General features: G+C 38.5%; 1 protein-coding gene across 2 annotated transcripts in view; it reads right to left on the bottom strand.

Annotated features, from left to right (window-relative positions):
- Positions 1–21507, bottom strand: part of TXLNG (taxilin gamma) — a 36783-nt gene that overhangs the window by 6776 nt on the left and 8500 nt on the right. For both annotated transcript variants that reach the window (XM_063444579.1, XM_063444580.1), the window contains exons 2-7: positions 11180–11456; positions 9972–10063; positions 8978–9148; positions 6028–6222; positions 3359–3478; positions 2401–2475 (exon numbers count right to left, since the gene is read on the bottom strand). In XM_063444579.1, coding sequence (XP_063300649.1) covers positions 2401–2475; positions 3359–3478; positions 6028–6222; positions 8978–9148; positions 9972–10063; positions 11180–11456 — 930 coding nt within the window. The remainder of the gene's footprint in view (positions 1–2400; positions 2476–3358; positions 3479–6027; positions 6223–8977; positions 9149–9971; positions 10064–11179; positions 11457–21507) is intronic.

The raw sequence follows: 21507 nt of genomic DNA, 5'->3' as shown, positions 1-21507 counted from the left end.
CCCCACTTAAAAGGGTAGAAAACTCCTTTATTCCAGCGTTGCGCGGATCCGCCGGCACTGGCTTTGTCTCCGTTCCACCTCCTTGGCTGAGATCATCAGAATACTCAGTCTCCCAATTCTTTCTTATGGGTAAATTCTATCACGCATTTCCTCAGAGATTTTTTTAATCAATGCATCTATAAGGGGAAAGTTCAGCGTCTCCATGGAGATCTTGAAGACGCTGAACGTCAGTGCACGGACCCAGGAACTGACCCGTCTGAGTGATTGCCACTTGAGGTGTCTCTAGGAAGTAATGTATACACTGCCTTTTCTATGAAAAGACAGTGTTTACAGCGAAAAGCCTGCAGCGACTGACTTTGCTCACCACATTAAGCTGTAGTTGTTTAGGTGACTATAGTGTCCCTTTAAACAATCTTTCGATCCTGATTAAACACACTTTAAAACTAAAATGGCAAAATTTATTTTTGTAACACTGAATTTTTGCACTTTATAACATTCAATTTTGTATACATTTTCGTTCACCCTCTCAGTCTAACATATATGGAAAAGCGCTTGAAAGACTTGTGAGATGAGGCAACACATCCCAATATATGTATCACCTGTTCTAGTTATTCACCCTAAGAGCACTGTGCAGCATCTTATACTTTGACTTAATAAAGTCCATTCTAGTGGTTAAAATGTCACTGAGAATTATGACAATATAGGGACATCACAACTTTTAAACAAACCAAAGGTGTGCTGGACTTGGCTGTGGACAGACTGTATGAGTCATTTGCAGCCTGTGTAAAAATAGATGTGAGAGTTGTTTGTTACTTAATTTTATAGATGAACCACTGGGAGTGAAAATCACTCTGCTTTATTTGGAAGGCAGAATTAGACAACATCTACCTCCTTTTTCTTTAATATTTCACACTAACATTGAATTGAACATGAATTGAGTACACATACTTCTTCTGAACATTATTTAATTTTATAGGAACATATGTATAATGCTCTGAGACATTCTTTGTGTAAACTTTCATATCAGTAATAAGATATGCGGAATGAAGGACTTGTGTGTTGAAGGGGACTATTTTGTTTCCTGCCATATGTAATTTAAAAGGGTTTTACAGAGTATAGATGCATTACAACTTGACAACTTTTTGATTACAAAGTATGGTGGGGACTATTTTAAGGTTATATATATATATATATATATATATATATATATACACACATACACAATTTAAAAAAAAAATCTAATTTTAATTTAATTTTTCCTAATAATGCTAGTGTTTGGACAATTTTATGGTCTCTAATCTGTATAATCTAATCTAAACATGGTCTAAAAAGTGTTGAATTTTTCTTGTCGAATTACACATTTGTTTGCATTATTTTCCATTTTAAGTGTGTGATGATGCTCTGACTAATATGAAATGACACTTCAGGACATTTATTCACAAACAAGATAAAAAAAAAAAAACAACAACAACACAAAATCGCAAAAGTAAATCGCAGTGAAATTAAAAATTCAGGCAACACTTCAAGATTTAGAAAAAATATTCTACTTCATTAGAGCTTCACTTTTTTTTAGCCGTAGTTATGTTATTTAGGTTTCATTTATATATACACACACTCTTTCAAGCAAGGTCCATCCTGTAACTGTGTAATTTTCTATAATTTCCCCCTTTACAATTTTGTAATGTGCCTTCTGTTTTCTGGTGTCATTTAAAAATCTCTACAAAAAGATGACAAGACAATCTTTGTCCATAAATATGGGCTAGTGGGCAAAGAGAACAGCTAAAATGTCTGAAGCATAGGGAAATTCTTCAAAGCAAAGTGTGTAATCTGAGAATTTTGGAAAATACACTCAAAAGGAAATTTTCCCCTAGTCTCACATTAAAGCCAAATCAGATAATGAAACAAAGACTGTGACTCCAGATAAGAACAAATTGGACCATCCAATCTGCCCATTATAAGATCACAGACTGATCGTGCTTCTTTGTTCCGTAAAATAGCTGTATGCACTTCCTATGCATTCCTGAATGTCTTTACTGTATCACAGAAGTGAAGATCCATTATGCGCATAAAAAAAAAAAAAGTGATACAACAAAAGGATATGGTAATCTCAGACATTAAACTATATTGACATCATCTGAACTGCATAACCTGCCTCCACCATGTTTCAATCCTAGCAGATTACTTTTACAGATTAAGAATGAAGCACATAATACAGCATCAGCCATCGTAAGATGTCGAGTCAAGGAATACATGATTGCCACCATGTTTAAAATACTGTACTGAACATCTCAGCACAGTGCTACAACAATAATAGCAGCCCAGGAGCCTCCAGATCAGCTTTTGGGAATAATTAACACATACATTTACATTGATTGATAAGACAATTGGCCAAGCACTTACCTGCTGCTTTAACTGGCTCTCTTGAAGTTTTAGCTCTTCAAATTTTTGTCTTGTTTCTGTTGCCTCATTCAACAACTAAGGGATACAATGTAAACCATTTAAAGTGCCTGCTTACCAGAGGGAAAAACAAAGCTAATCAGCACAAATAAATAAATAAATAAAACAGCATAAATGTGACAGCAAGCTGGGAGTTAAATATATTACTGGGAAGACAAGACTTCAGTGCCAACACTTATTAAGAAAACGGAGCTGCTCTCCAACACATTCATTCTTTGCAATCGCTTAGATTTTCTATCCACAAAAGACTCCACCAGTAAGCTCTCCCCACAACATACAAATGCACTCAAAAATATGTATCCATGGAAAATTATCCTCCCTTTATTATTTTATGGTTACAACCTTCAACCTCGATTCTGCTACTACGCAAACGGAGATCACTAGGTTCACTTTCAAACCCACTACAATTTGTCTAACAGCAGTCCCAGTGAGGTGTTATCCCACATGACACCCCTTAGTCTGCTTTTACTAAAGTCACCCTGCAGAAAAGCTGTTCTTTACTGAATTTTAAATGGCAGTGTGAAAAGAGTTGTACGTAAGTTCACCCACTTTTCTATACTTGTACAAAATCTGTTGGTGTAAGTAGTCAAAACATAAGCAAATGGTTTTACAATTTAGCTGGGTCACTCAAGGTGCCTCCTCCTATGCAGCCTAGGTCCCCTGCCCTGAGCTAGTTAGGCAGTGCAGGGCTTAGCCAAGGGTAGCAAACAAAAGTTCCTTGTCTCCAGAAGAGAAGGTGGCCAGCAGACCACAGGACTTAGGTTTAAAGTGTTGTGATTAATATTCACACACCTCAACCTAATGGGGGTAACCAACACTTCCAAATCAGTAACTGAATGGTGTATTTTCCAATAATAAAACACAATACAGTTTTGTAAGTTAGATAAAAACAGAAACTTACGAATTCCCTTTCCCGCTGATGCCTTTCCTCAGCTTCTTTCATAAGCTGTGTGGTCTGCTGCAGTTTGGCATCAATCAGTTGCTGCTGAAGTTCCTTATGCTTGAAGACTTTCTCGATGTGCTAGAGGGAGTGATCATGGTTATGCAAGTATAAGCATATGAGGTCCTATGAAAACTACTGTGCAACTTCATTTTAACAAGTAACCACAGAAATGGATTAAGGCATTGCATTATTAAGCCTCAGTAAAAATAAAATTAAAACAAATTTGTATCCAACAGTCTTATAAGATATGAGTAAATTAACTATATATTAATTCAAATCCCAGAGACTAAATATTAGCATTTGCTATAAAAGGGAAAATATGTAAAAGTGTTATAACTAATCAATGGTAGTTACTAAAGAGGAAGAAGGGTAAGAAGGGGGTTCCGAAAGAAAAAAAGAAAAGAGGAAAGGAAGAGGTTTATGGAAGACAACTTGCACGAAAAAAGTGTTTTAGGAGTACCACGAAGTAAGGCTGCAAGGATAGATATGTGTTTATCTTAAAAGCGTAACAGTCAGCAGAAAGTTGGCTTATTCAATAAGTGTTTAATCACCTGGAATCATCTGTACACATTTTTTACAAATTACTACAGTCATCGATAGGTTTATAAAAAGGAGAAACATGACGAACAGCTCTTTAGAAAGCACTGTTTGGGAGTATTCCAGAAATGTAGGATGGTACCAAGATATTTTTTTTCCTTCCAAGAAATAGCAAACAAAGGTTTGTGCATCTTAAACTATTAGAGGAAGATATGCTAAAAGAATGGCGGATCTCAACAGTTGGAGAAACATGTTAAAAGTATGTTTGAATATAGCACTTAAAATATCTCCACAAATTATCACGTCAGTCTCTTTTCCATTTTACAACAAAATATATATGGCAGCACATTTCTTAAAGATGCTGGAAGTGGAGTGAGGCAGACAACGTTAGATTAGCAAATTTTACCACAGAATGCAATGGATTGCAAAACAGATAAGCAATCACCTTTAAAAGAAAATAATGCCTTTGTGGGAACAATATGCAAAAAATATAGGTCACATACAAGATAATTATTTGTTTCAATTACTTTTTGTGACAAGACCAATCTCGCCCCATTGCATTGGAGGAGCCTGGTTGCCCGCCTGTTGCCTTTGGACTATGGCCCCATGTTAAAAAGTCTTCCTTTCGCCTGCAGAAAAGGCTTGTTCGTGCCTTTCTGCCCGGCGGTCGGTAGATTCAATCTACCGAACTAATGCACGAATGACTGGACCACCTGGGAGCTGGAGTGTGTCGGCAATTTACCTCCCAGAAGCTGCGGTTAACCACAGCTTAATTGACGAATACTGGGTGGCCTTTGTTTGTTTGCCGAACACGTGGCGGCGGCCGCCATTTTAAAGTCCCGAACGGCCAGCGGTGTTCAGCGCCCAAAGCGGGAGTTTGGTGTTCTGCAGTAGCTGTGCCTGTATCTCTGGAAGGGGAAGATCTTCTAAACGGCTTTTAACCCCATTATGCCCGGGGTGCCGTTACACTTTTGTACAATAAACGTGTCACTGTTGTAGTTGAGAAAGTTAAGCTAACACTAATTAAAGTTAAACAAACCAAGGATATTATATTTTGCTGGGCCTAACAAGATCTCTTCAAACTCTTCACGTTTTAGAATTATTCACTAAATTCCAATATGTAGTAAAAAGGGAAATCCACAAGTTAAAACATACTCTAAAATAGATCATCTGGAAAAGTACAGTTATAGTCACAACTTTGACTGTTTTAGCTCAAGATTGGCATGGACATTCACTACATTTTGGAATTTAGTGAATGACAACTTTTATTGGTTGCTGGATAGCTAAGAACTTGTGGTATGTATTGCCTCCATCCACCAGGAAAAGGAATACGAACAGAAATTAAAATATAAAAAAAACAAACCCAAAAAACGCTTTTGTACATGCCATGTCAGACACATACTACTTAAAAAAAAACACCATTGTAGATATACAGGGTTATTCACAAAAGTGGGAATTTTAAATTAACCTACAGAGAAATGTATATTTTATGACAAAGTAGACAATCTGGAAGCTTGGCAAAAAGAGACAATTTTTCCAATTTGGCTGCTTTGGCCTTACATTTGAATTTTTTTTTTTTATTTCAGCGAACGAATTAAGCGAGTAATAAAAATTAATTCCTTAAAAGAACTTTATATGAACTTAAACTCAAATAGCTTGATATACTATGTTTAAATATATGTATACAAGTGTTATATCTGAGAAACATACTAAACCATATTACATGTAATTAATGTCTATTTGTAATGTCTACTTGCTTTTTTAGTGTTTGTATGTACTATATAAAACTAAAAAAAAAAAAAAAAAAAAAAAAAAAAAAAAGATTAAAAATTAAAACAAGTGACAATATACAGATCAATAATGGCGCTTAGACAGATTGAGCATACATTCAGAAAGATAAACTGGTTTTAGAGAGATACAGATAGTACGACAAACAGTTTGAAAGCCAAAAAGACCAATGTCTTATCCAATTAGCATTTGTTATCATTTTATTTAAAAAACAAAAAACAAAAAAAAAAAACGCAACTTATTTTTGGCTACTTTTCACCTAGTACAAGTTCATATTGAGTAATATTTTTTTACAAACCTACCTCTTCACGCAAAGCATACTGCTCAATGAGCTTCTTTAACTTATCTCCCAGCTCTATGTTTTCCTGGCGAAGTTTTGCATTATACACGTCATGATGCTCCATCTGTGCCTGTATTTCATTCAGGGTCATCTGAAAATGGGCAGTGGCTTCTTTCCGTTCTTCTTCATATTCCCGTGCTTGATGGAGATTCTCTTCCTGATTTTTGGATGCAAATTGTGTGCATAAAATGCCAGAAAACGTTCTATCAATTTTTTATCAGTGATGTTCAATGAATTCTGCCAGTATGTAAGGGGGGACCCAATTAAATATATGCAAGCTTTAAACAAGTAAACTTCTGGAAGAAATTGGAAAACGATGTCTGCTTTCTGCAAATCACCTCACAAAGACATCAGCCCTGGTTGAGTAGGTTACAAGTGACTACATGATCAATTTGCTTATTCATATCATGCTCAGAAAACAACTGGAATCGAAAGGGGCAGCTCATCTGTCTTAAATGCTACTGTACTGCACGTATCTAATACTGTTAACAGGCCACTGTAATAAAGAAAGAACAATTTGAAAGAGGCTATATTTTCATGCAAATTAAAGGGACACTATAGTCACCAAAACAACTTGAGCTTAATGAAGCAGTTTGGGTGTATAGATCATACCTCTGTAGTTTTACTGCTCAATTCACTGCCATTTAGGAGTTAAATCACTTTTGTTTCTGTTTATGCAGCTGTAGCCACACCTCCCCTGGCCGTGCTTGACACAACCTGAATGAAAACAAAACTGTTTCATTTTCAATCCGCTGTAGCCAACTTTAAATGTTTTTATCTCCAGATTTGTAAATTGAACTTTATTTACATACAATAGGCTCCTGCTGGGTCTAGCAAGCTATTAACAGAGCAGGAGATGAGAAATTCCAAGTTAAAAATAATTTTAAATAAAAGGAAGTGTAAACATTAGCTGACTCTTTACAGGAAGTGTTTAGGAAGGCTGTGCAAGTCACATGCAAGGAGGGGTGTCTAGGGTTGTTTAAACAAAGTGATTTAACTCCTAAATGACCACGAATTAAACAGTGAGACAGCAGGGGCATGATCTATACAGCAAAACCGTGTCATTAAGTTGTTCTGGTGACTATAGTGTCCCTTTAACTATGATTGTCCAAAATAGTCAGATAAATGTTGCTTTTGGTTCCCAGTGTACTTTGCCCTTGAGGTATATAGGTCCATATTTTGTGAGCTCTTGCTCATACCTTGAAACTTTTCCCACCACGTATAATAAACAGTACTCCCAAATTTATGATATTGCAAATTCCTGTCTACCCACATTTTAGACAGACCCAAAATTGGCACCATAACAATTCATTGGAGTGAAATTGTTATTGTGACTAAAAATCCCTGGAGCAGGCTTACCTTTAGGGGTCAAACCGTTCACAAACGGTTTAACCCCAAAGCCCAGTAACCAGTGCTCAATCGTTCTGCTCCCTGTTCTTCTGCTGCTCAGATTCTTTAAAGAGGAAGTCTCAAACACAGGCACTGTTGACCGGTGGAGAGATTCAGCTCACGGTTTAAGCCAATCAGTAGCTTCCCATTCATAAAACGGCTTGAGAAATGTACATATTTTTCTAAAACCAGTTTGTGAAAAATACCCTATGAAGTATTTATGCTGTCCAGAGAGTTCCTTTAAGGATAGCTGTAGATAAGCAACCTGCTTAATTTCTAATACCACATTACCTGTTAAATATATTTCTGGGGCACAATATCTAGATTCTGGAAATTTCCAACACGCTATAGAATGTGATTTCCATCCTAATAAAAATGGGAACAGTCTTACTATTTTTTGTTGCAGGAAACTTTTATCCCGTGTCAACCACTAAACGTCTCTTGGGCATGAATAAACAGTGGCAAATTGTTTATTTTTTTTGTCACCATCCTTTTATACAGTTTTGGTACCGATGTTAAAGTTGATCCTGTTATGTTTTTGCTGAACACGTCTGTGCCTGGGCAATCATTATCACTTGCTTTGGTGCAAGGTGTATTGCTGTACACTTTAATTTGTAACTGACCCTTTCCCACTTCAGTAAAATGAAGTTGTTGTGGAGGTAGGAGTGCTGGGCGCCATCTTACCTTCAGTAGTTAAACCGCTTTCCAATGGTTTAACCCAGAAGTTGATCCCCCAGCATCTCTACCTCATATCTTCCTTCCTCCGGGCCGCTGCAGTGAACAGGAAAGTGCCTAGATGCTGTCCTTTCTGAGAAACAGCAATGTTTGCGTTAGTCAGTCAGTATGTTCCTAACGGCAGTCAATCACACAGCCATTAGAGGAACTTCCTCCTAGAAAGCCTTCATTTAAATACAGTGTTCACTTTCTGTGTTGCCATAATGCAGTTAAATCTACCTCCTAGAGGAGAGCATTTTAAGGACTTTCTAGGAGGAAAACACAATGCAGCAGTACAATTGCCACACATGCACATCAGGGCCCTCAAACCTTCTCTATGGAGAAGCACTGGATTGGCCTCAGAGGTGGTCTCAGAACAAGGTGGATCAGCAGCAACAGCGGGACTGGAACGCTGATAGATGCAAGTTTTTTTTTTTATTTCAGAAGGGGGCCCAATAATCAAATACCATCAGTAACAATAACATTGTAAATACATACATGTATTTACAATGCTAGAGTGTTACATTAAACAGTTTAAATTTCTAACAAACTTTTAGTATAGCCAAATTACATTTATTTTGATAGTTTACATTTTAGAACAAACATCATGTGTAATTCACTTTTATTCAATCACATGTTAGCAGTGTTGGTTATGTACAAAATGTACACAGATGTGATCTGTGATTACATCTTTATAATTAAACCACACATTTTGTACTGGAAAGCCCCATGGAATGATTTAGGTCTAATTCATGTGAGTACCCAGCTAGAACTTTTTTTTTTTTTTTTGGTACCAAACTTGTACTAACCTTTAATGTTTTATTGTGTCTCTGCAGTTCACGACAAAGTGACTCCAACTTGCTTCGTGCCAGGATAGCTTTGCTGTGCTCACCCTGTAAGTGAACTTTTTCTTTCACCACTTGAGCTTGCTTCTTCTGCAAAACCTTCATCTGCTTTTGGAAGCTCCTGCTCTCTTCCAACTGTTAAAAAATGACATGTACCAGTTAATTAAACCCAATGACTAGAACATTAGAAACGCTTCTAGAAATGAAATTCTGTAGCAGACTATATTGTCTTAGATTACACAAATACTAGTGCAAGTGTAGGCTGCAGTTGATCTCTGTCTAGGGAGTTCATCTCACACTTGGTGGGATGGGGTACCATTGCCCAGATTAGTTAAGCATTCCCAAGCAGAGACAAAAGTGTAGGAGTGAGTCAGGTATGACACTCCATCTGCTTAGCTGCTTTGATTCCTCCCCCAACCTTAGCACTACTTAAGGCCGGGGGAGACAGAAAGGCAGAGCAGATAGGTGCCCTGCAGACAAGTTTCAGTAGTTTCTAAACTGTGCAACCCCAAACGGTAAGACAGTGCCCAGGACCGCTTGACTCCACAACAACTTTCTTGAGAAGTTGTCATTGGCCCGGAGTGGTCTTTTAATGTAAAACTCATGGTTTATCTTACATCAGCAATTTATAGCAAGTTTTATGTGATCTACTATTACTCTGGTTACATACAAATAGAAGTAATGAGAGAAAAAAGTTATACTACTTGATAATTGTATTATCTGCTGTTGGTTTATTGATCCCTGTTCCCCTGCTCTCAATGCTTCACTGAATGAATCAGCTGCCTGAGAAAACGTCTCATGGATGTATATACATTGGGAGCTTGTTTTTCAGGTAAAGGTGTTAGAGCTAGGGACTGTTTTATATTATTTTCCCATCAGAAAGACTATAAAGTACCAAAAAGCTAAATTAATACATTCTATTATTTGTGCTCCAAAATATTTACAAAATGAAACCTACAAGATCAGCATATTTCTTGCAAAGCGCTGCTAGTTTTTCTTCAGGGGTACGCAATGTATTCAGAGCTTGCATCAAAAGCAAAACTTCTTTACCTGTGAGGGCAATAGCAAAGTAGCGGTTATTACAGAAACACATTCTGAAAGTGAATCAAATCTAACAAATACATTATTAAAACATAGATCTTGAAAAATATTTATATTTTTAATGAATTAGGTCAACTGTTTTATCATTCATTAAGTGGTTACTGCAGTGTTGGTGTCAAACAAAAGCACTATAATAATATCAAATTATATATATAATTTTTTTTATATTGTGTCCTTATGCAATTTCATGGGGTCCAATGGTTGGAGCATATATCATATTCATCAGACCTCTTAAAGGAACACTATAGGGTCAGGAACACAAACATGTATTCCTGACCCTACAGTGTTAAAACCACTATCTAGGACCCCCTAAATATGGCAAAATCTTCCTTTTGTTCAAGCCTGCTGTTCGCTCTGCCCCTGATCTGCCTACTTGGCTGATATCATCAGAAGTGTTGTTATGAGCCAATCACAATGCTTTCCCACAGGAGACTGTCAAAGAGGCAGATCAGGGCAGAGTCAAACACAGTCCTGGCCAATTAGCATCTCCTCATAGAGATGTGTTGAATCAATGCATCTTTATGAGGAAAGATCAGTGTCTCCATGCAGAGGGAGAAGACACTGAATATCAGTGGAAGCACCTCTAGTAGCCATGTGAGGAGTGGCCAGTGGATGTATCCCTAGGCTGTAATGTAGACACTGCATTTTCTCTGAAAAGACAGTGTTTACTGCATAAAACCAGAAGAAAATTATTATACTTACCAGAACAAATATGATATGCTGTAGTTGTTCTGGTGACTATATAGAGTCCATTTAAGTGTTTATAGTAGCATCCTCTGATAATGTAAACAGTCTGAAGCATGTGCAGAATATACATTTAGTTTACAGTATTACTACTACAAGTGAAGAATGGGATAATGAGCTAATTTAACAAATACAAAGTAATTTACTAAACAAATAGTCTTAGATTTTTGGGCAAAAAAAAAAAAAAGAGACAGCAACATATTTATTTTAACTCAATATAAGGCTAACCACTTATGAAATACAATAGGCCAAAATGGGAACTACAGAACAAAGGTGCATATTGTAGTACACCGCCTCTAGGCTGTTCCACATAGGTAATACCTAAGGTTTTATCTGAGGTCCTCTCAGTTCCCAGGTCCTGTTGTCCATCAGGTGGGTCCAGCCTGGTCTCCTCCCTTCCAGGGGTCTCCTCCCGGGATTCTTTTGGCATAAAGCTCGAAACCATAGGAGATTCTATAATTGCGCCCTGCCCATCTTCATGCAGACACACAGGTGTGGCCAATTTTTCACCATTCACAATAGACTCAGGAAGTGGGCTAATCAGTGAAAGGTCTGAATCATTGTTGATCCCTTTTATGCTAGTCCCTTCCATCTCAATCTATAAGAAAAAATAAAAAAAAGATTACTTTACATGAAACTTTTCATAGTCACATCTTTACATGGAGAATGGTTCACATTGACCGTATAATCCCTCTGACCATCTATTCTATCCTATTTCACAATATACAAAAGAGGTCCATTACAATAAATAAAAAAAAAAAAAAGTCAGAGGTAATAAAAAGTTGGTGGCTTTATATTTTCAATCACATGTGATTAAGTCACCTAGAATTTTCTAGTTCTACCACTGGTTACAACCCCAGCCCACTTTGCAATGCATAAGGATATAGGCAGGGGCGTATTAGCCGCGAGGCAAACAAGGCATTTGCCTTGGGCGGCATTTTCCAGGGGGCGGCAAAAAAAGCCGCCCCCAAATGCCCAAGGCAAATGTCTTGTTAGCCTTGCGGCTAACAGACATGCCGGCGGGCTGCTGGGCGGTCGGGCGGCACTAGTGGGCGGCCGGCGAGGGAGCACTTCCCCTGAGCTGTCTGCTCAGCTCCCTCGCCAGCCGCAGAGTGAGGCTGGGAGGCGGAGCCGGAATATGACGTCATATTCCGGCTCCCAGCCTCACTCTGAGGCGCGCGAGGGAGCTGATCAGATCAGCAGCCACTGGACCACCAGGGAGGAAGAGACCCCCCCCCCCCCCCCAGCATTCACAAAGGTAAGGAGGCTGGTGTTAAATTAAAAAAAATGTGTTAAAAATAAGTTTAAAAAAAATGTGTTAAAAATAAATTTAAAAAAATGTGTTAAAAATAAATTTAAAAAAATGTGTTAATGTGGGTGAGTGTGTGTCTGTTAGTGTGTGTGTGTCAGTGTGTATGTGTTTGTTAGTGTGTGTGTCTGTGTCTGTTAGTGTGTGTGTGTCTGACTGTGTGTGTCTGTTAGTGTGTGTCTGTTAGTGTGTGTCTGTTAGTGTGTGTCTGTTAGTGTGTGTCTGTTAGTGTGTGTGTTTGCCTGTGAGTGTGTGTGTGTATGTTAGTGAGTGTCTGTTAGTGAGTGTCTGTTAGTGAGTGTCTGTTAGTGAGTGTCTGTTAGTGAGTGTCTGTTAGTGAGTGTGTTTGTCTGTTAGTGTGTGTGTGTTTCTGTTAGTGTGTGTGTGTTTCTGTTAGCGAGTGTGTGTTTCTGTTAGCGAGTGTATGTGTATCTGTCAGTGAATGTGTGTGTGTGTATTTAGAATGCGAGACGGGGGGAAAGGTTGGGTGGGGGTGGCGCGGGGGTGGCGCCTGAGTTTTGTCCTGCCTAGGGCAGCACAAAACCAGGATACACCACTGGATATAGGTAATCGTGAAAATTACCAGATGTTTTAAATAGAGCGTAGGAAAGCACAGGGAAATTGTCAGTAAAAGAGATGGATAAATTGAGCAGATAGAGATGAACTGCCTACCCAAGGCTTAGTTTAAGAAGACAGACAAAAAGGATAAGGGAGACCGCATTAGAAATGGCCATGCATAGAGCAGATGATAGGAAAAGAAAGATAATGGAGTAGAGAAAGAAAGGACATGCTTCTACAACTATAAGTAACAGTTGCCCACATCATAATTATGCAATTATGGTAGTAGTAGCAATGCCGATAAGGTTCATTAAACTCATTGTTTTATCTTGCCAAATTCTCCTGGCCCAGTAGACAGTTTGCCTATCATTTTCAATGGTTTTTGAATAAGAACTCCTACAAAGTCACTTGAAGGATCTTATTATCCTGTGTACGCATCCTTACCAACGATCTACAAACAACATGTGGTAGTGGTCTTATCAGCTAGTGTCCCTCTCTAGACACCACATGTTGCAGTTCTTGATAGTCACCTGGTCTGATCGCCAGACATGACCCAAGAGAGCATCTGATTATTAATCCTAATAATCTGCTGTTTGTCACTGGTTTAACCATTAGTTCTACAGATTTTACTCATATACCGTACATCTTTTTCTGTTTGTCGTGGACTGATATTCAGCAGCTACTAGAGTAACCAATTCAGGCCAGACTCCTAGATCTGTCTTTAACCCTGAGTCAGCTCCAACAACAGTGCTTTACCATACTTCTAGATATGTCTGCAGAAAATACAATTTTAAAGGCACAAAATCCTTGTGTAACTTGTAGGCAGTTTGTCTAAATAACCTCAAATTAAAGCAGACGATCTGCTCTTCATCTTCTTAGCCAGTGTTTTATTTCAAGTCGAATGTGCTTGCATTCGGAGCCTAAACAGAATATCAGTTTATTTTTTTTTTATTAATGATTAATTTAAGGAATAATAAATATTAATACATCAAAAGCCACACTTTGTTAGTAACTGAGGAGTGTCAATGTTTCATTTATAATATGGTGACTTCCATTTGACAGCAATGGCTGCCTGCAATTGGGACTTACAACCAATTCAGTAGAAGGAGCCTAGTGACAGTACTCCATCAACTGCACACAAACGTCAAATCATCCCATTAAAGTTTCAGTGAGTCACTGGGAGGCAGGGGATACCTGCAAGCTTTATGACAAAACAAGGAGGCTCTTTGCTCAGGATAAAATGGAAAAGGAGTGTAAGTATTAACGCTACTTAATTACAGTAAAATATGCAGTTGCAAATGTGTCATGCCAGTTTAAAAGATTACTGTAACCCTTATTCAACAAATATTGTTTTAGGTTAAAATGCTGTATTGGTCCTTACTACAAGATCCCCACACTAAAATGCTGCAAAGCAGCAACTAGAACATAATTGCAAATTACTCAATGTGCGCAATGTGTGAAGCAGAAACACTGCACATACATGCTCCTACCACAATGACCACTTCAAATCACTAAAGTGGTCATGGTGGTTGGACTAACCCTAAAATTGACAATGAATGTGATTCAGCTGTAACAAGTAGCAATGGTGAACTGTGTTTGCATGTCAAACTGCAATGAAAAGGACTGCTAAACTCTTCACAGGATTCAGGGCCAATTATGAAAGTGAGAATTCAAAGTGAATTTCAAATGTAAGTAGAAAGTTTAAATCATGGCTGGCTTAGAGCTTTTTTCCCAGTTTGCCATTTGTGACATTAGACATACAGTAAGTATCCTTTTATCTTGCAATATTCCACAAGTGGTCTAAAATAATGAAGATAAAAACAGGCAATATTTCAGTGGCCAGTAGCTTATTGCAGAGAAATGCATTCCTCTACAGGCTGGCAATCATAACTAGAGTATAAATGAGTGCGAGTGAGGCTTTCTGGACTATTATTAAAATAAAAAGAATGGAATCTCGATTTGGGTATTCACCAGATGTGCTAGGGGTAAGAAGTTAAAATTGAGTTGATGGAAAATGTATTGTTGGTGTTTTTACACTCCTACTGGCTTGTTATTGGCTGGGTCTATTCAGCCAATCACACTGACATTATGCTGCCACATGAGATGCAGTATCCAGGTTTTTTTTTTTTTTACAAATCAATTCTAAGGAATAACCAGAACAACAGGCTAAAGAGCTGCTTAATACCCAAAATACATAATGAGTCAATACAAATGTTAGTTTTGTCATTCTTCTGAGTGCTAACACAACAGTTCTTACTCTCATAAAATTTTATGGTACAGTCACACGTTTCAAAAATGTCAATACAAACAGCATGCTGAATAGAAAAGAAAAAAAAAAAATAACCGAGTCATATGGATTGCAACATAGAATGCAACAGAGACTGCTTAAAGGCACACTTTAGAGATTATTGCAATTATATTTGAAGCAAGTTCCTGGTGCCGTTCCCAGGTAACGTAGGCAGAGGCTTAAAAGAGACATTCCAAGAAGAGTTTACCACCCAATTTTGTATGTAATTATAACATAGAACCTTCTGAAGCAACAACTTTTTCAAAATGTAAATGGATACATCTAAGCTGCCCCAATCCTTCCATAGGAGTATGCAGCAGAGCTGTACATATCCAGCCACTGGCTTTCATTTAGTTTGCCTATGGGTATACTTCCGTATAATTTTTTCCCTCTGCTGAATTTCTCATTGTCATGTGGATCCATTGATAACACAAGACCACAAAAGTATGCTATCCAGGTTGCACACAGTAAACAATAAGTTCATCACTATTATTATTGCCATTTATACAGCAATAACAGATTCCATAGCGCTTTACAATATTATGAGGGGATGAGGGGGGGGGGGGGTTAACTATAAATAGGACAATTACAAGAAAACTTACAGGAACGATAGGTTGAAGAGGACCCTGCTCAAACGAGCTTACAGTCTATAGGAGGTGGGGTATAAAACACTACTAAAAAGTATTTAGTTATACACCCTGTCCTGTTCTGTTAAGCCACTGTACGTGGAGATATCTGCAGGGCTCGTTTGAAAGCTGACCCTATACATTTGTTATGTCCTCTAAACGATAGAGAAGCATTAGTGTTTTGCTATTTTTGTCTTAAATTTTTAATTCACTTTGAATTCCAGACAATTGTAATTTTATTAAATAACCCTGTTCGTGTTCACTGGAATAAAAGATCAATTCAATGTAAACTCATGTAGTTCACACAGAAAAATAAATACAAAATAAATAAAAAAAATACACCTAAAAAACCCTCAACATTTACACTAGGAACAGCGTGTAAATCGGTAAACAGACAATGGGTGCACATATTGCTCCTTTTGTGTTGGCTCTGCACGAGTTTCCCCTTGTACAAAATTCCCCCATGGATCAACAAGATAGCGCCCTCTTCAAAGCTACTAGTTACATTAGAACTAGCTGCAAGAACACAAATTGAAAAGAAGACATTTTAAAAGATAATCTTTTATGCTTTAGAAATTAAAGATGCTTTTTATAACCATTCAACCATAGCTACTACAGTCACTAAAACAACTTTAGCTTAATGAAGCAGTTTTGGTGTACAGCCCATATCCCTGCAGTCTCACTGCTCATCTCTCTAATATTTAGGTGTTAAATCACTTTTTTTTATGCACCCTAGTCACACCTCCCTGCCTGTGACTTACACAGCCCTCCTAAAAACTTCCTATATAAAGAGTCATCTAATGTTTACACTTTCTTTATTGCAAATGTACGTAATTAAAAGGTAATTTTACAGAGCATGAGATAAAAACTTTCAAAGTAAGTTACACCTAAATGAGAATGAAACCATTTTGTTTTTATGTAGTCTGTGTCAGTCACAGCCAGGGAAGGTGTGGCTAGGGCTGAATCAACAGAAACAAAAGTGATTTAACTCCTAAATAGCAGATAATTGAACAGTGAGACTTCAGGGGCATGATCTATACACCAAAACTGCTTAATTAAGCTAAAGTTGTTTTGGTGACCATAGTATCCCTTTAACCCCTTAAGGACACATGACATGTGTGACATGTCATGATTCCCTTTTATTCCAGAAGTCTGGTCCTTAAGGGGTTAAACATATTTAAAATCATATGCTGTAATAATCACAAACAACCATTATTACCTTAACACACCAGAAAAATGCTGTCCATGCTGTAAAGTCTATTTATTTCAGAGCTGGAAATGTTCCCTAGCACCTATAGATGCAGATTTAAACTGTTAATTAATATTGGCATAATTGGTCAACTTTAATACCAGCTGCTACTTCTGAATAGGCTTTTGTAGAAATAGTTCTGAAGTTATTTCTCATGCTCACATACATAAGTCGGGTTAATGCTTTGTTCATGTGGGCAGAGGTGTGTTCTAGCTCACTGAAACCTTTGCTCTTGTAGAGCACAGATAGGAGATTCAGTGACTAAAAAAGACAGACAGTGTGTGTCTGGCTTTCTGATAAGCCTTTGCACACTGTGCAGCAGATCTGTCCAGACTCCAGTACTTAAAGCAGTTCACCAATTCAGCTTGGACCTATGAATATTGCTGTGATCTTCTAGAATATAAAATGGAAGTGCACAGCTCTGATTGGATGTCAGGGAATGTATTATTAAATACAAATGGGAGCCTATATAGTATAATATATCATCTGGCATAAACAGACTACTGCATTCATTGATTAATTGATCTACATAGATCACAGGCCATATAAAAAAACAAACAAACAAAAAAAAAACAACCAGTACAATTACCGGTCTCCCTCTTCCAGTCACGGAAAGGATGGCGGATGCCAGATTTGCATAGGATTAACATTAGCTAGCCTAAAACTGGCTAATGACGCAGCACCAACAGCAGAGCAGTTAAAGTCTTCAAGTGCAGCATGTTATAGTGAAATTCTGCACACACAGAGTCCAGGCACCATGACAACTTCTAATCAGTGAAGTGGTCATGGTGCTTAGAGTAACCCTTTAAGGTGATTGCTGCCTACACTTTGGAAGGATTGTAGTCAAGCCATAATAACTTCTAGGTGGCCTGCTAGGCATATGCTTATTTCCCAGCAGGTGAATAGTTGACCATGCAGTAAGTGTTATGAACAAGTCTGGAAGATCAGAGATCACTGTGACAAAGCAGCTGGGAAAATGAGGACAATTGTATTTTACTTTCCTGTGACTGTAAAAGGAGTGTGAGATCTGAAAACTGATCTCTAGTGCTGTGTATAACCTCAGGATGCAGGTGTCCTGGAGGGCCTCATGGAAAGCACTGCACAGAAACAGATATCTAAACAATGCTTAAACTGCCCAATCTTTCCATCGGATCAATGGGGATGAGTTGTTTTCTAAGCGAGGCAAATAGCTGTACAGTATTTCTAATGCTTTAGTGTACCTATCCTTAGTTACAAAGGATCCACCTCTACCCATTTTTTTCAATAAAGTTTAATAAAATAAAGCTTTTAATTTACCTTTTTCCAGCTCTGAGGTTCCCACAGCACAGCTTACCACTCCTCCTGCCGCAATGTCATCGAGGAGGTATGGCCTCCTGCAAGAACTGAGCGCACTTCTAAACTTCCCCATGGGAAAGCATTGACTATGGGGGCTCTCTCGTCATGTGAGTTTTACCAGATCACTAGAGGTGGATTTAACCCTGCAATGTAAATATTGTTGTTTACATTTAAAAAAAAAAAAAAAACCCTGCAATGTTACATTCAAAGGTTGACAGGACCACTGGACCCGGGCCACTTCATTGAGATGAATGGACTGGGTGGCTTTAGTGGTTCTTTAATGTATTGTAATGCATCATGCTTTTTTAAAAAAGTTTCAAACATGAGTGAGAGTGGCTTTTGAGACAAAATGGAAATTTAGACCCTAGGGGACACAGACAGGTACCTGAATCACTTAAAGAACCACTATAGTTTTCCTATCACTATAGGGTCTTTAGGTCCCACCCACCCTCAGGGTCCTACAACCGCTGGGCTGAAGGGGTTAAAACCCCTTCAGCCACTTGCCAGTCTCCAGCACCTTGCTCCCTTGGCGCTGGGGAACTCTCCTCCCTCTGCCGATATCAGCTCCGAATGCGCATGCGCGGCAAGAGCTGCACGTGCATTCAAACTGCCTACAGGAAAGCATTACTCAATGCTTTCCTATAGACGTCCAGCGTCTTCTCACTGTGATTTTCACAGTGAGAAGCGTGGATGCGCCTCTAGCGGCTGTCAGTGAGACAGTCACTAGAGGCTGGATTAACCCTCAGTGAAACATAATTTCTCTGAAACTGCTAGGTTTTCAGCTGCAGGGTTAACACTAGAGGGACCTGGCACCCAGACAACTTAATTGAGCTGAAGTGGTCTGGGTGCCTATAGTGGTCCTTTAATGGGGGAAGGAAATGCATAGAGAAACACCACTGGGAAAGAACAATAATCCTGTGCAAGGTTTCAGATACACAAGAAGTACAGATGAATATATACAAGGAAAAACAGATTTTTTTGACTTACTGTAAATTATTTTTTCTTAATATGGTGGCAGTACCTGTGGGTTGTGCCTCCTTAATTGGGACAAGCATCTACAAGATAGAAGTTAATTAAGAGTCCCTCCATTTTATCCCATAAAGGGATTCCCCTGGCAAACCCACCTCAGTCGTAGCAAGAAAACACACCACACAAGTCAAATACAACAAGTACATTTTTAATTCAGAGGGAGGGACTATTGTACTGCCACCATATTAAGAAAAAATAATAATTTACGGTAAGTTAAAATTTCAGGGTTTTTTCTAGCATATGGTGGCAGATATAGCAAAATTCCCATTGGGTGGGCATTACGCCACAACAGCTTGAAGCACCTTATGCCTAAATGAAGCTTCAGAGGATGAGAATACATCTAACATGTAATGCTTGCATTGAGAATGCTCAATGTTGGATGATGACCAAGAAACCGCCTTGCAAATTTCTTCGGGCGAAGCAAGAGCCCTTTCTTCCCATGATGTGGACATTTATTTCTCTTGTGGAATGAGTTTTAAGAGAAGTAGGTATAGGAATGTTACAGGAAACATATGCCATCTTGATTGTATCAATCAACCAACGAGAGATAGAATTACGGGAGGCTCTTCCCCCTTTAAATTTCCCTTGGAAATGGACAAACAGGTGATCAGAATTTCAATAAGTCGGCAGTTCTTGAAAGGTAGATCTGTAAAGCTCTAACATCCAATATATGCCATTTTAGTTCCTGCGGCGAGGTGGCATTATTGCAGAAGGATGGTAAAACGATGGGCTGATTAACCCCTTAATGACACAACTTCTGGAATAAAAGGGAATCATGACGGAATATATCCGTCGTCTGTCCTTAAGGGGTTAACAGCTCTAGAAGCGATAACCCTCGAAAGGAATGAAGGCTTAGGATGGAGCACTACCTTATCTTGATGGAATAGAATGAATTTGTCCGATGAAGAAAGAGCCTGAAGTTCACCTACTTCAGCAGAGGTGATGGCCACCAAGAAGACCGTCTTGAGTGTTAGATTCCTAAATGGGACCTTCTCCAAAGGAGGTTCACTGAGAGCATTTGCAGGACTGAAGAAAGTATGACTTCCTGGGTGGTCTTAGAAGCCTTACTGCTTTGAAGAATCTCCTAATTAGAACAGACAACGCAAAATCCTTCACTAGAAAAAAACCAAACCAAAAACAAGGCAGATAGTTGAACCTTCAACGTGGAAACACCCAGACATTTGTGAAGCCCATCCTGAAGGAAGTGTAAAATAGAATTAACCGAAGGATGTACCTGAAGACATTGATGTTCCTTACACCAATGTAGAAATTTTGCCCCAATTCTCATGTACAACTTTGAGGTGGAATGTCTGATAGATTGAATAATTAATTAGACCCTGTCTTCCCGAAGACCCTGATGACAAAGGATTAGGGTGGCAACAGTCATGCTGTCAATCTGAACATCTGTAGAATTTCCAGAGTTAACTTAGCTTTTGAGATTGGAAGCTCCCAGTACGTGGAAGCCATTTCCTTCAAGTCCGAAAACAAGCATCTGTTGTCTATGTCTATGACATTGTCAATGCCCTTTATGTGGAACGCAGAGATGTCTTCTAAGTGAACCTGAGCCCAGTACATCATGTCGGCGCATAGCCGAAACAGACTTTCCACTCTGGTGCCACCTTGTCTGTTGATGTAAGAGACCACTGTGTTGTTGTCTGACAGTATTCTTATGGGCCTCTTTTCTATCCAAGATCTGAATCGGTGAAGAGCTGCCTTCATTTCTCTGTAATTTGTTGAACCTTATTTTGTCTTCTGTGGACCAAGTACCATGGCACATTAATGAATTTAGATGAGCGCCCCAGCCTGAGTTTGACGCATCTGTGGTGACGACCACACATTCTTTCGGTCTGAAGGTCAGACCTGCCGAAATAAAACTTTAACCAAGCTTTTACCTGAGGAGATATCTGGAGAAACAAATCTAAGTCTTCCTCACTGAAGAGGCATTATTTCTGATTTTGCCCATTTGACTGCGGGAATTGGTGAGGTTAGATATTCCAGAACACTCAATGCCTGTCTTATAGAGTAATAATCTCTTTTCTGTAAATTGGACACTTTTTTCCGGATTGTCTTTCTTTTGTCTGTAGTCAGATGTAGAGATAACGTTCTTGAGCATCTCGAATCACAGGAATTCTATTTTTTTTTTTGAAGGAATAGAATCAACTTCTTGAAGCTCAGTATCCATCAGTGTTCCTGAAGCACTTTGATTGTGAACCGAACCTTTTCCAACAGCAAACTTCTGGAATTTGCTATAAGCAG

The sequence above is a fragment of the Pelobates fuscus genome, chromosome 1 (genome assembly GCF_036172605.1).
Source record: "Pelobates fuscus isolate aPelFus1 chromosome 1, aPelFus1.pri, whole genome shotgun sequence".
NCBI classification, from domain to species: Eukaryota; Metazoa; Chordata; class Amphibia; order Anura; family Pelobatidae; genus Pelobates; species Pelobates fuscus.
This window is presented reverse-complemented; position numbering and strand designations above follow the sequence as displayed.